The sequence below is a fragment of the Carassius gibelio genome, chromosome B13 (genome assembly GCF_023724105.1).
Source record: "Carassius gibelio isolate Cgi1373 ecotype wild population from Czech Republic chromosome B13, carGib1.2-hapl.c, whole genome shotgun sequence".
NCBI lineage: Eukaryota > Metazoa > Chordata > Actinopteri > Cypriniformes > Cyprinidae > Carassius > Carassius gibelio.
Genome location: NC_068408.1, coordinates 17,816,509 through 17,829,993, shown reverse-complemented (window position 1 = coordinate 17,829,993; position 13,485 = coordinate 17,816,509). Strand labels below are relative to the sequence as shown.

Below are 13,485 nucleotides of genomic sequence, written 5' to 3'. Positions count from 1 at the left end.
TTCAGATCTTTCTTATATATAGTATAGCGCCTTAAAGTGAATGTGTGGAATACTGGACAGACAATCCCGTGCTGAGAAAAAGTTATTTATTCCACCTTCAATACCACGACTTAGGTGCCCTTGAGCAAGGCACCGAACCCCCAACTGCTCCCCGGGCACCGCAGCATAAATGGCTGCCCACTGCTCCGGTTGTGTGTTCACAGTGTGTGTGTGTTCACTGCTCTGTGTGTGTGCACTTCGGATGGGTTAAATGCAGAGCACAAATTCTGAGTATGGGTCACCATACTTGGCTGAATGTCACGTCATGTCACGTCACTTTATATTGCCTGTTTGAAAATATCAGAGTAGTTAATAACATTACTGAGATCTCTTTTGAAAACTGGAGATATGAGATCACTCAGGGGAGCGTTTTTCTCAAAAGCATAGTTGCTAACTAAGTAAGCAACTTTGTTGGTTGCAATACAATTTCCCATTGCCAACCAACTAAGTTGCTAACACGTTAGCAACTATGCTTTTGGGAAATGCACCCCTGGTTGGTTTGGCAGAAGTCTTAATTTGCTCTCCATATGATCTCCTTGATGTAAAAACAAATGAGATATTAAAGACACCTTTTCATTAATATGGGTCCGTCAAGAGTTTTCCCACACAAATTTCTGAATGCATAGAAAACTTCAAGGTAGACCTGATGAGAATCATGAAAGAAATATCTCAATATACATACAATCAGTTCTATTGTATTTGATGTTTTGCTAGATACAAATGTTTCATTTTTGTTATATATGACATGCTGAAATGATCTCATTCTGCATATTTACCTTTACATTTAGTCATTTAGCAGACGCTTTTATCCAAAGCGACTTACAACGAAAGAGCAATGATATATAAGTGCTATAGCAAGTCTCAGTTGTCTTAAACATAGTAAACGTAGCATGGGGTTTTAAATATAATAAATAAAAATGAAACAAATAGAATATAAAAAGAATAGAGAATGCTAGTGTTGAGTTTTTTTTTAATGTTTTCTTCTGACTTAACTCTAAAGCAACGGTTGTGACCTTTAAAGAATCAGTATTTGACTATAGTGGCATAATGTAATAAGCATGTACTAAGCAATCTTTGTAATGCATGTGTACCTAATTAAAATTTGATTTACAAGATACCCTCCTGAAGATACACGAAGTAGCAGACTAGAAAAGAAACAAACCTAAAACCCATTTTCCCCCAATTTCTGGTTTTTAAGCACTTGATAACAGTAAAGCAAACATTTTAACAAAGAAGGATTGTTCTTCCAACGCCACACTCATGCAATCCGCCTTTAGGTGTTGCTAACGCCACACATAACCTGTTACACGGAGAGGAAAGCGTTACTTACTTGAATCTCCCTTGGCAGTGTTGACATTGATCCCCAGCCCATCCCCGTTCACAGACGCAAGTTCCATTGATACATCTTCCAAAGATGCAGTTTTTATCACAGGTTTTAGAATAGGACCCTTCAGTGCACACTAACAGGTAAAACACCATAAACACGAACAGGTACGTCCTGAGCCCCTGAGTCCCACACAAGGGAGAACACCTCGTGGAGAAGCGTGGAGACATTCTTCTTCTGCCAAAATGAATCCTCCTGTTCTCCTCTGATCTAAGCATTGCGATGAGATGACAGTCTTCATTAGACTTCATTAGCTTTCAAACTGTGAATTTCCACTCCTTGTAGTTTTGTTACAATTTGTAGTTTGTTGTCATCGTCACAATGCGGGGATTTATTATTTCCAATATTTAACGTTAACGTAACTTTCCCCAGTCAGTTTTCGAGGTAAAACATCTACTTTAGCGCGTTATTCCCCAAAAATTAAAAATCCTTGTCGCCTAAAACCGTGTCATTCCAGAAATAGCGACATTTGAGATAACGTTACAGATGTGCAGTTATGTTAAACTGTGGCTCCACAGTCGCAAAAATAACAGCATCATTTGCAGCTAAAACAATAAGCCGTGCTGCTGTTGCCGTTTCGCCTTTGTTTATCTCAGAGATGCACTCGGAGAAGAATGACAGCGCAACTCTCATCCAAAACAATGTGCAGTTCCCCGCTGCTGCTCCTGCTCCTGCTGAGCTCAGAGCCAACGACGAATCTCACTACGGAAAAGGTTTAGCTTATGAATATTAAGTAGATTACGCTGACGTTGCTTGGTAACCTTGCTCTAGCGTCCATTCGGTCACGTGAGGCAATTAATATTCAAGAGCAGATCCTTTATCATAGTAGGATAGGAAACTAGTCGTTTTATACTTAAAGCGACAGCGCTCCATTATTTTGTGCAGGGGTAATGAAGCTTTAAGAGAACATGCAGATTTGGGCTTGTTTTATTAAGGTCACAACTTAAAGGGATATTGCACCCACACACAAAATTTTGTTTATACATTCTACAGAATACAAAAAGATTTTGTCAATATTCTCTCATGATCTTAGCATAAACGTTCTCTCTCTCTCTCTCTCTCTCTCTCTCTCTCTCTCTCTCTCTAAAGTAAAGATATTACTACTAGACTGCCAGTAAACCATTAGTCTAACTGGAATGTTATGTCTCAAACAAACATCAACAACTCCTGAGAAACATGAGTCATATTTCTGGATCAGCCTCCAGAATATTTATTTTAGATTGTGTAACTAGCTGTAACTGTTTATTTGCAAAATTATCCATTGTTCACTTATCTGAGTTAAATACCTTAAAACAGTTCTAGACGCATAAGTGATACTGCTTTTTGAGGATGATAATGTTCTTTGAAGCATTTGCAGTGATCATAGGACAACAGAAAACGACTCTATATGCCAGGTATCATATAGAGTATATTAAGGAATGTCAACAACATTCTCAGAAGGTCATACTCTCCTCGGCACACTCACAGTGGGAGAGAAATAAAATTATCTCACTCAGGAGAAATGCTCTTTCTCTCTCAGGAAAATTAGATTGGCTCTGTTGATAGAAACCAAGGGAAACAGAGAGATGTGGCATCCTTTGTGTTAATAAGGAAAAAAACTTTGATATTAATCATATTTGTACCATTTTATGTAACCTGACTGTCCCACTGGAAAGGGGCATAACTGAGGTTGATTTCAGGGCATGGGAAGCAAAACCAGACTTTATGGGCTGCTACAACAAGCACTGCTGTTTGAAGATTTGCCAGATGAAAATCAAGCTAATTTCTCGTCAACATACTGAAGAATGACAGCACACACAAGCCCCACTGCTCCTGTAAAGAGCTATAAAAAGAAACTGAAATGGCTTGTCAGTCTCACAAGTATTAAATGCGCTTAATTTAAAACACAAGCCCCATGAGACAGTTTTGGTTTATTTTGCTGTGTTTTACATTTTCCCTCTTGGATAACTTTAAATAGGTCATAGTGAACACATCAGCCAAGGCACCTGCAATGGAAATGGTTGTGGAACAGTGACTAGGAGGATAAACATGTGATAGCACATTCTGTAAACGATTTATAGCAGAAACAGATTATGCAATAGAGCCTACCATCTGTCCTGACAGCATACACACTCTCTTTTGTGAGCTAGTGAGGGGCAAAATCCTCCGTCTGCATGTGTGAAGGGGGCTCAAACATCTGACCTTCTCTTTATTCAAGAATGTTCCTAAAAATTGTCCTACTTTCTCACTCACATTCAGTTTCTCTCTGTTCATGAAATCACTAATCATCCTCTCCAGCTTCACGGATTTACTTTATCTTTTTCTATTTTGTTATTAAACCTACATTTAGAAAGCAGTAACCCAGATAAACACATATACATCACCATCACTGTCAATAGATCTATTGCACAATAACAGAAAGTATTATCCAGAGAGAGGGGGTTAGGTTGCACTGTTTCATCATAGTCTTTATCATGTTACTGATGCAGAAATTATGTGCAGCTGGAGATGAATCACTGAAGAAGTGTCAGCGTGTGTGTTTATGTGTCTAGTGTTACAATACATTATAGGCTGTCTATGAAGTATTTCACCAGGAGATAATAAAGACGTGTAGGAGCTACATCATTTATTTTTTTAGAATTACATGTTAAGTACCCTATAAATATATGTTATGGAGTGATGTGTGCATTCTAATGACTATCATAAAAAATGAATAATAAGCTGGAGTTCAGTGGTGACTGTTTTTATAGTGCTTTCATATTAATGATGTTATATTAAGGTATATTCTAGCGCCCTCGTGTTGTGAGATACTGAAGGTGCTGTAGGGACACTATACTTTAACATGTGTGAGGCTAGCAGAATCAAAGTAGAGACAGACGACGGAGAATATATTGGACATTTGGGAATATGGCAGTATATTTGGCAGATAAGAATGTATTTGATACATTTATGGTTTGTTTAATTCAGATTGTCCAGATGTAAAATAAAGCAATGATTAGTTTTGTGTTACTCTTAAAGGGATAGTTCACCCAAAAATTAAAGATTCTGTTATTAATTACTCACCCTCATGTCGTTCCAAACACCTAAGGAGAGAGAGCAAGCGCAAATCCTTAGCCCTTAAGACCTTCGTTTGTCTTCAGAACACAAATTAAAATAGTTTTAATGAAATCCAAGAGCTTTCTGACCCTGTATGGACAGCAAAGCACCTACCATGTTCAAGGCCCAGAAATGATATTGTTAAAATAGGCCACATGGCATCGGTGGTTTAACCGTAATGTTATGAAGCCACGATAATAGTTTCTGTTTGCAAAGAAAACAAAAATAAGGACTACTTTTTTAACAGTGTCCTTATACCTTTCTGGGCCTTGAACGTGTCAGTTGCATTGCTGTCTATGTGGGGTCAGAAAACTCTCAGATTTGGTCAAAAATATCTTAATTTGTGTTCCAAAGATGAATGAAGGTTTTACGGGTTTGAAACGACATGCAGGTGACTAATTAGTGACAGAATTTAGTTTTTTTCTGCTCACTATTGTAAAAAAAATAAAACAAAATAAAGAAAGAAACAGTACGGATCATGTGTGTCAGACTCCATATCTCCTGTTGTGTTTTCCTCCCTTACCTTACATGCTCTAATTTAATGTTTATGCCCATATTTGGTTTTTCCTATTCTTGTCAGTTTTTAGTCCTGTTTTCCCAGCTTTGTGTTTATCAAATACTTTGGATTTGCATTACTCCTCACTCCTTTGTTCGTGTGCTCCCAATGTGAATCATGACATTGTGTTATTTAACATATTTATATTCAACTTTTTGCCTTCTACCTTTAAAATCCTCTTCGGAAAGCATGACCTATCACAATCCACATTTCGGACAAAGTCTGCAATGAAACAAACAGTATCCCACTTTGTCAATATGATCTGTGACCTGCAAGCATATCCAATAATCCAGAAACTTTCTCTGCAGGACTTTTTTGCAGATATGATTACTGCTTATTTAATTATTTAGCATCTCTTAATAATGCGACAATCACATTTTAATGTATTTTGAAAGTATGGAAGGTATTAGTCATGTAATGACCAAAGAAATTGTATCAGACTGTACTCGCTTGCACCCAAGTGTAGATAAACTAGAGATAAGACTTTTGAAATCCATGAATGAGTGGTTTGAATTTTGTTCATTGCTCAGACCCACAGACCCACAGAAACCTGTATGCCTGTTAACCATTCACACACACTTGTATAGACATAAACACCCACACACTCAAAGGACACTGACCTTATATGCGAAGTAAGATCTGCAGTGCGTCACTGCTTCAGAGACCAACGGCCAGCATGAATCTCAAACTGTGTCTGCTGCTCCTCTTTCTCTGTGCTGTCATTGTTCCTGCAAAGGTGTGTATGAACAGTTGTATACTGATATACCCCATGTTATTATTAAATTACATTGTTGTACTTAACAGATTTTTAATCTGGATGGAATTTAAGTGATTCTATATGTGACCCTGGACCACAAAACCAATCTTAAATCACACGGGTATATTTGTAGCAATAACAAGACATGATGATACATTTTTCTGTCAAAAATTATTACGTTATTAAGTAGAGATAATGTTCCATGAAGATATTTTGTAAATGTTTTGCCATAAATACATGAAAACGTAATTATTGATTAGTAACATGCATTGCTATTGACTTTATTTGGACAACATTAAAGGCGATTTTCTCAATATTTAGATATTTTTGCACCCTCTGATTCCAGATTTTCAAATAGTTGTATCTCGGCCAAATATCATCCTAACAAACCACACATCAATGGAAAGCTAATTTATTCAGTTTTCAGATGTTGTATCAATCTCAACATCAAATTGCAGTATGAAATATGTTTTCATACGGTCTAATGTGTGAATATCAGCTTTTAATCACATTAAGCTGGTCTTAATAAAATAGTGCATTTCCTGAGCAGTTTCTTATCTCTCAACAGTTGAATAAAGAAAAACATGATAAACATGATAAGCTTGAGGAACGTGGGAAACATGGGCAACATGAGAAACCCGGACCACAAGATAAACCTGAGAGACCTGGTGGTAGACATCGTGCAAAGAGAGGCAAAGAAAGACTGGCGAGTAAGTGGTCACCTTTTGGAGTTGAAATATAATACGTATCCATATTTATATGTCTTTAAATCCAAATGTCCTATTTACAACTTATGATATCAGTCCTGAAGGCTGAGTTTGAAAGCTCACGTGACTCTGATGATGACGACGATGCAAACGATTGGCTGTTTGAGCTTCAAGGTGTAAGAGGTATGATTCATTAAACAGATTTCTTACTCATATTGTGCATACTACCGTATACATCTGGGGTTAGCATGTTTATTATTTTGATTTAATTTTTTTAGAGGAAATGGATACTTTTATTCAACAAGGACACATTAAATTAATTAAAAGTAACAGTAAAGACACTTCTAATATTACAAAAGATCTTTGATTTCAAATAATTTAAATAAATACTGTTCTATTCATCAGAGGATCCTGAAGAAGAGAATAGCATGCTTTCCACAACAATGCAACATTAATGTTTTCACCATTGAAAAGAATAATAATCTGAAGAATTTTTTTCTTTAGCACCAAATCAGAATATTATAATTATTTTAGGATCCAGTGATACAGAAGACTGGAGTAGTAGCTACTGAAAATTCAACGTTGCCATTGATGGAATAAATTAGGTTTTAAAATATCTTACAAAAATAATGCAAATAAACATTTCCCCTTTTGGTTATTCAGGAAAATGCAGTCCAAATCCATGCCTGAACGGGGGGCAGTGTGAAGAAAAGAAAGATCAATTCATATGCAAATGCCCAAAGCAATTTGTAGGTAGAAGATGCCAGAGAGGTATGAGTTAACTTCACACCACCTGCTCATATACAGTAGACCACTGAAGTTTTGAGAAACATTTGATGTTTGTTTTAGGGAAAAGGGTTTGCAAGAGTGGAGCATGTGGGACAGGACTGTGTCTTCTGACCCAGTCTCCTCCCTACTATAAGTGCAAGTGTATTCCACCATTTGCACCACCAAACTGCAAAATACGTAAGACACACTGCACTGGACTCAAGCTGCACCAAAACACTGTTTCTTGATCTTCTGATATGGTTCTAGAATGCTCAGGCCAAAGAGTAAAATTGGTCTACAACTAAATCAGATTTCTATGCGCTGAAGATATGTGGGTTTTACATTAAACAGTAATTAAAAGTTAATTAAAGCTCACGATGCAGGAGTAGTCCAAAAAACAGTCCTTTATTGATACAACCAGGAGAAAGCGGTAGCACGACACACTGACACATCTAATAGCAGATGTAGGACCAGGGGACGACACAGGACTTAAATGTTGCAGACAAAAGAGATAATAAATCAGACACTGGTGGAAGCAAATAAACTAATCACGGAGCACAGGAAAACTAGGTCATGGGGAGCAAAGCAAAACATAACAGAAATGTCACAGTAAATGCTCTGTTAATGATTTTTGCCTTTTTGTTTAGCTACTCCATGTAATCCAAACCCGTGTCAGAATAACGGCAGATGTGTTGTAGACGACGGTGATTTTGAGTGCATCTGTCCTGATGGTTACAGTGGACAATACTGTAAAGTAGGTGAGTGTGTGATTACAGAGACACTGCTTTTCTTTCCTCAGATTAATTTCTGTGTACAAAAGATTCTGAATTTAAAACATATTTTAGAAATGTAAAGCATTTTAGTGATTTATATATATATATATATATATATATATATATATATATATATATATATATATATATATATATATATATTATTTGGCACTTTGTACATAATCTAAATAACAACAATAAAATGTCAATGTCTGTTACTGATAAAAATTTGTTTTTATTACTTTGGGGTTTCAAAGTTCTTGATACTTTTTCTTTTTTTTCAGTTCACTTTACAGACAAAGAAAAATATTTAAGAAACACATTTTAAAGTTGTTTTTACAACTGTGTTTAATTACAAATGAAAAGTGTAAATTATAACCTTTATTATATCCTTATAAAAAAAATACTGTACAAAATGTCACACACTGTAATTGTTTAGTCATTTGAATCAGTAAATCAAGAATCATATATTTGAACCCCTTTCTGACCCAGATGTATTAAATTACATGAACTAACATTGCTAAACCTGCATTGACTTTTGATTTTTAGTTCTTATTCACATGCTACACTTTTTCCACAGCAACAACTACCGTAACAATTATTATCTTTTTTTGTGTGGATTAAATTTGAATTTACACAATTATTATTGTCATATATTAAAAATAAAATTCTCATGACTGCCATTTGTTTTCTTTCCATACCTGCTGATGTTTGAATCTGAACTTTTATTTGACACATTCTCTTGAGGGTCTCAAAGTTTCTTTTATGTGATATTTTTTGTTTTACGGTTTTCTCACAACATGACAACATGATCCCACAATCTCACTGTGCTGTGACTGTATCCTCAGGCCCTGATGACTGCTATGAGGGGGATGGACAGTCATACAGAGGGAAGGTGTCTGAGACAGAAGATGGGGATGAGTGTCTCGACTGGAACTCTGAGTTCATTCTGGATAAAGGAGTTTTTCCTTCAGTGACATTTGCATCTACTGAAGGCTTGGGACCGCATAACTTCTGCAGGTTACAAACATGTGTGGACTAAGAGCCTAGGACTCACATTAATTATTGAGAAGTAGTACTTTCATTGTATGTGAAAACTTTTAGCATTTTTTGAATCCTAAAACTTTAATTAACATGTATATATCTCAATGCCAGATTTTCAATCTGGTCTCAGACTTTTGGACTGCACTGAATATACACATGATGAATATGCACAAAAACACATTCATGTAGCTGGGCTTCATCTGCAGTGGACTTGTAATCATGGTAACCTTCAACTCAACTGCAAATTCTTCATTACAGAAACCCTGATGGAGATAAGAAGCCATGGTGCTTTATAAAGAAGGACAAGAAACTTCGATGGGATCATTGTAATGTCAGAAAATGTCCCATGACAGGTAAGACTGATGATAAAGATACAGTGTGGTTTCTAATCTACTGTAAATACACTGAACAAAATTATAAACGCAACACTTTTGTTTTGCCCCCATTTTTCATGAGCTGAACTCAAAGATCTAAAACTTTTCTATGTACACAAAAGGCCTATTTCTCTCAAATATTGTTCACAAATCTGTCTAAATCTGTGTTAGTGAGCACTTCTCCTTTGCTGAGATAATCCATCCCCCACACAGGTGTGTCATACCAAGATCTTGATTAGAAAGCATGATTATTGCACAGGTGTGCCTTAGGCTGGCCACAATAAAAGGTAACTCTAAAATGTGAAGTTTTATCACACAGCACAATGCCAAAGATGTCGCAGGTTTTTAATGGAGCATGCAATTGGCATGCTGACTGCAGGAATGTCCACCAGAGTTGTTGCCCGTGAATTAAATGTTCATTTCTCTACCATAAGCCGTCTCAATAGGTGTTTCAAAAAATTTGGCAGTACATACAACTAGCCTCACAACCGTAGACCATGTGTAACCACACAAGCCCAAGACCTTCACATCCAGCATCTTCACCTCCAAGATCGTCTGAGACCAGCCACCCTACAGCTGCTGCAACAATCGCCAATATCCAGCAGCTTAACACAGCCATTGAAGAAGAGTGGAACAACATTCCACAGGCCACAATCAACAACCTGATCAACTCTATGCAAAGGAGATGTGTTGCACTGTGTGAGGCAAATGGTGGTCACACCAGATACTGACTGGTTTTCGGACCCCCCAGTACAGTAAAATTGAACTTTTAAAGTGGCCTTTTATTGTGGCCAGCCTAAGGCACACCTGTGTAATAATCATGCTTTCTAATCAACATCTTGATATGCCACACCTGTGAGGTGGATAGATGATCTCCGCAAAGGAGACGTGCTCACTAACTCAGATTTAGACAGATTTGAGAACAATATTTGAGAGAAATAGACCTTTTGTGTACATAGAAATAGTCTTAGATCTTTGAGTTCAGCTCATAAAAAAATGGGGGCAAAAACAAAAGTGTTGCATTTACAATTTTTGTTCAATATACTTTCACATAATGAACTCTAACTCAACAACTCAAACAGCATGCTTTTGCCCTTTAAATTACATGGCCTTTAGAGTCATTTGAATGAATAAATCAAGAATCATATCTTTGAACCCTCTCTGACCAGATACATCAGTAAATGTATTAAATTCCATGACCTAGCATGATCTGTAGATACATCAGTAGATGTATTAAATTACATGATCTAACTTTGCTAAACCGGCATCGAATTCAACTACCATAAAAATGGTGTCCACAGCTCGGCCCACCACAGCTGAATTCTTAGGCAGTATTCCACCAAAAGAAACTCCTCTCCAACCAACCGTACCAGCTAAGACAGGTAAGACTTCCTCATCATTGCCCAGATGCCATGTCTGGTAAAACTGATGACAGTGCAGTAGCATGGTTTAAAATTCCGTTATGTTCCATTGAAAGCTTAAACCAAAAGCTGTAACTTTAACAATAGTAATTTTAATGATATTATCATTCTAAATCTAATGTAGCACGATAACTTTTTGTTTTACTGTTTGTATGACATTGATTGTCTTTGTAAGGTATGGCGGTGACAAGTGACTGTTTTTATGAGTGAATCATTGAATCATTTATTCAACCGATGCGTTCAAATAAGATGCATATACTTCAGAGACATTTTGGTGAAATCAAAAGTCATGTAGTGTATTCCAGTCTTAATTGTCAATATTATGTCTAAAATCTATGCAAATCCTCATACTTTATACTGTTTCCACAAATGTCACATACCAGATGGCAGCATAACCCCAGAGAGCACCAGTTCAGCCCAGATAGCCCCTGCTACTGTCCCACCAGTCACTTTACCAAAGAACTATACTTTAACAAAGAATTTTCTAACCTGTGGTAAACCTGAGCCAAAAAAACAACTTAACCGGATTTACGGAGGTCTTAAAGCTATTCCTGGAGCCCATCCATGGCAAGTATCAGTCCAGGTTAGGCCTAAGGGAACCATCCAAGACTACAGACACATCTGTGGAGGCACCCTTATCAAGCCTTGTTGGGTGCTGACTGCTGCCCACTGTATGTAAGTATGGCCTTTAGTAGGCTACAGTATTAAAGTACATAATCCACCCAATGAACACAGAACAATTCAAAAACTCGATCATGAACACTGTTAACTGCTTCAGTTAATATCTATCTGAATTTAAGAGCTTTTAATATTAAATCTGACTTCTTATCTGCATTATTTCAATATTCTTCAATGTTTCTTTGTGGTTAATAAATTGGAAAATTGTCTCCTAACAATATATTTAGTTTCACATTAAAATGAAAATGAAGTATAATGGTTTTATTATATTTTGTTGTGTGTACAGTGATAAAAAGCATGATTACAGAGTTCTATTGGGAGGACTAAATTTGATACAAAAGGAGCAAACAGATCAGACCGTGGTGGTTGAGGACACCATCATCCATGAGAAGTATAAGGAAACCCCTGATGTTGTCTACAATGATATTGGTGAGTATGTAGACATTCATTTGCACAAATTGTCTCCATCCGCTTTGCACTATTTTGAGTGTGAGCCATTTTTTTGTTGAAATTATGTAGCACTCATTCAAACCAATATGCAGTGCAATGAGTATTGTACAACTGGTATAGGTTACCCATAATTTGTTGTTGGTGTCTCATGCAAAGAAAACAACTGAACTAAAAGTTCTTCTGTAGGATTCTTTATTTAGGCAAATTTTCCGGAAACACACAAGACAGGAGAAACCCCAGCATTAAATCAGAAAAAGATCAAAAAGCACAGACAAGGGCAGGGGAATGAGAATCGAATAATAATGGCCTGATTGAAATAAGAATTTCAGAAGAAAAGACCCCCAAAATTTTAATTTGATCATTATTTTTTTTTTTATATTCCATGCAATTAATCTGGCTATTTAGTGATAAAAATCATGAGAAGCTCAAAAAACTACTTAAAATCTACACTTTTTATTTTCTTGTATTTTCTATTTTGTTTTTAATTCTTTCTTGTGGTGCAGCTCTTTTAAAACTGAAAACTACTAATGGAGAATGTGCTAAGGAAACTCAGTTTGTGAAGGCCGCCTGCTTGCCCAAAGAACCGTTTGCAGATGGAACAGAATGCAGAATTTCTGGATGGGGAGCCACAGAGACGTGTATGTTTCCATATGTCTATTTCTGAATTTGTGTTGAACTATGAAATGACTGAAGCTGTTCTCTTTTCCTTCCTGTCTGTAGCGATGTATGGCTCTATGCATTTGCTTGATGCACAGGTTTTGCTGATTTCTCAGGAGGCTTGTTCCAGCAAAAACGTATATGCTTCTTTGCTGGATGATGGCATGTTTTGCGCTGGTTATCTCAAGGGAGGAGTAGATTCCTGTCAGGTGGGTCATCATTTTAACTGTATAATGTTGTTTACCATAATTAAATGGAAATGGCACTGCTGTAACAATGACATTACCGTTCAACTCTCTTTTATGGCAGGGTGACTCTGGTGGACCTTTAACCTGTGAGAGAAATCAAACACACTATATCTACGGTGTAGTGAGCTGGGGAGACAATTGTGGGGAGAAGAACAAGCCTGGCGTCTATACCAGAGTCCTTAAATATTTGGATTGGATCAATAAAAAAATTAGTGTCCCACAGTAGCATGTCTATGAAATATTAACCACGGCCACAGTGTTTTCTGTTTGAGATAATTCTTCTGATGAATTAAAAAAGCTTGCGTCATCGTGTTATTCTTTTTTTATCTTCAGTGTGTGACAGCGGGATAAATACATCATAATTTGTTTTCAAATTTTAAAACACACAAATATCTTCCAGTTACAGAAGTTATCTTCACATTAAAATGTTCATAAGTTTGTAGTCAGCTGTTTTTTTTTTTAAAGAAATGAATACATTTACTATTCTGCAAGGATTAATTAAATTGATTGAAAATTACAGTAGCAGCCTTGTTACAAAAATATATATATTTTGA

General features: G+C 36.5%; 2 protein-coding genes across 2 annotated transcripts in view; one reads left to right on the top strand and one right to left on the bottom strand.

Moving 5' to 3' along the window:
• The window catches only part of atrnl1a (attractin-like 1a), a 314,332-nt gene extending 312,227 nt beyond the window's left edge, over window positions 1–2,105 (bottom strand). Inside the window, exon 1 of the mRNA XM_052572190.1 lies at window positions 1,370–2,105. Coding sequence (XP_052428150.1) covers window positions 1,370–1,674 — 305 coding nt within the window. The 5' untranslated portion in view covers window positions 1,675–2,105. The remainder of the gene's footprint in view (window positions 1–1,369) is intronic.
• A 3,518-nt stretch (window positions 2,106–5,623) lies between these two features.
• On the top strand, window positions 5,624–13,238 carry LOC127970805 (hyaluronan-binding protein 2). Its single transcript, XM_052573541.1, has 14 exons — window positions 5,624–5,790; window positions 6,380–6,521; window positions 6,615–6,701; window positions 7,182–7,289; window positions 7,368–7,484; window positions 7,934–8,044; window positions 8,908–9,079; window positions 9,362–9,456; window positions 10,779–10,859; window positions 11,282–11,573; window positions 11,863–12,005; window positions 12,530–12,664; window positions 12,747–12,892; window positions 12,993–13,238. The coding sequence occupies exons 1-14, from the start codon at window positions 5,680–5,682 to the stop codon at window positions 13,155–13,157; spliced, it is 1,905 nt and encodes a 634-aa protein (XP_052429501.1). The 5' UTR covers window positions 5,624–5,679; the 3' UTR covers window positions 13,158–13,238.
• Window positions 13,239–13,485: the final 247 nt, after the last annotated feature.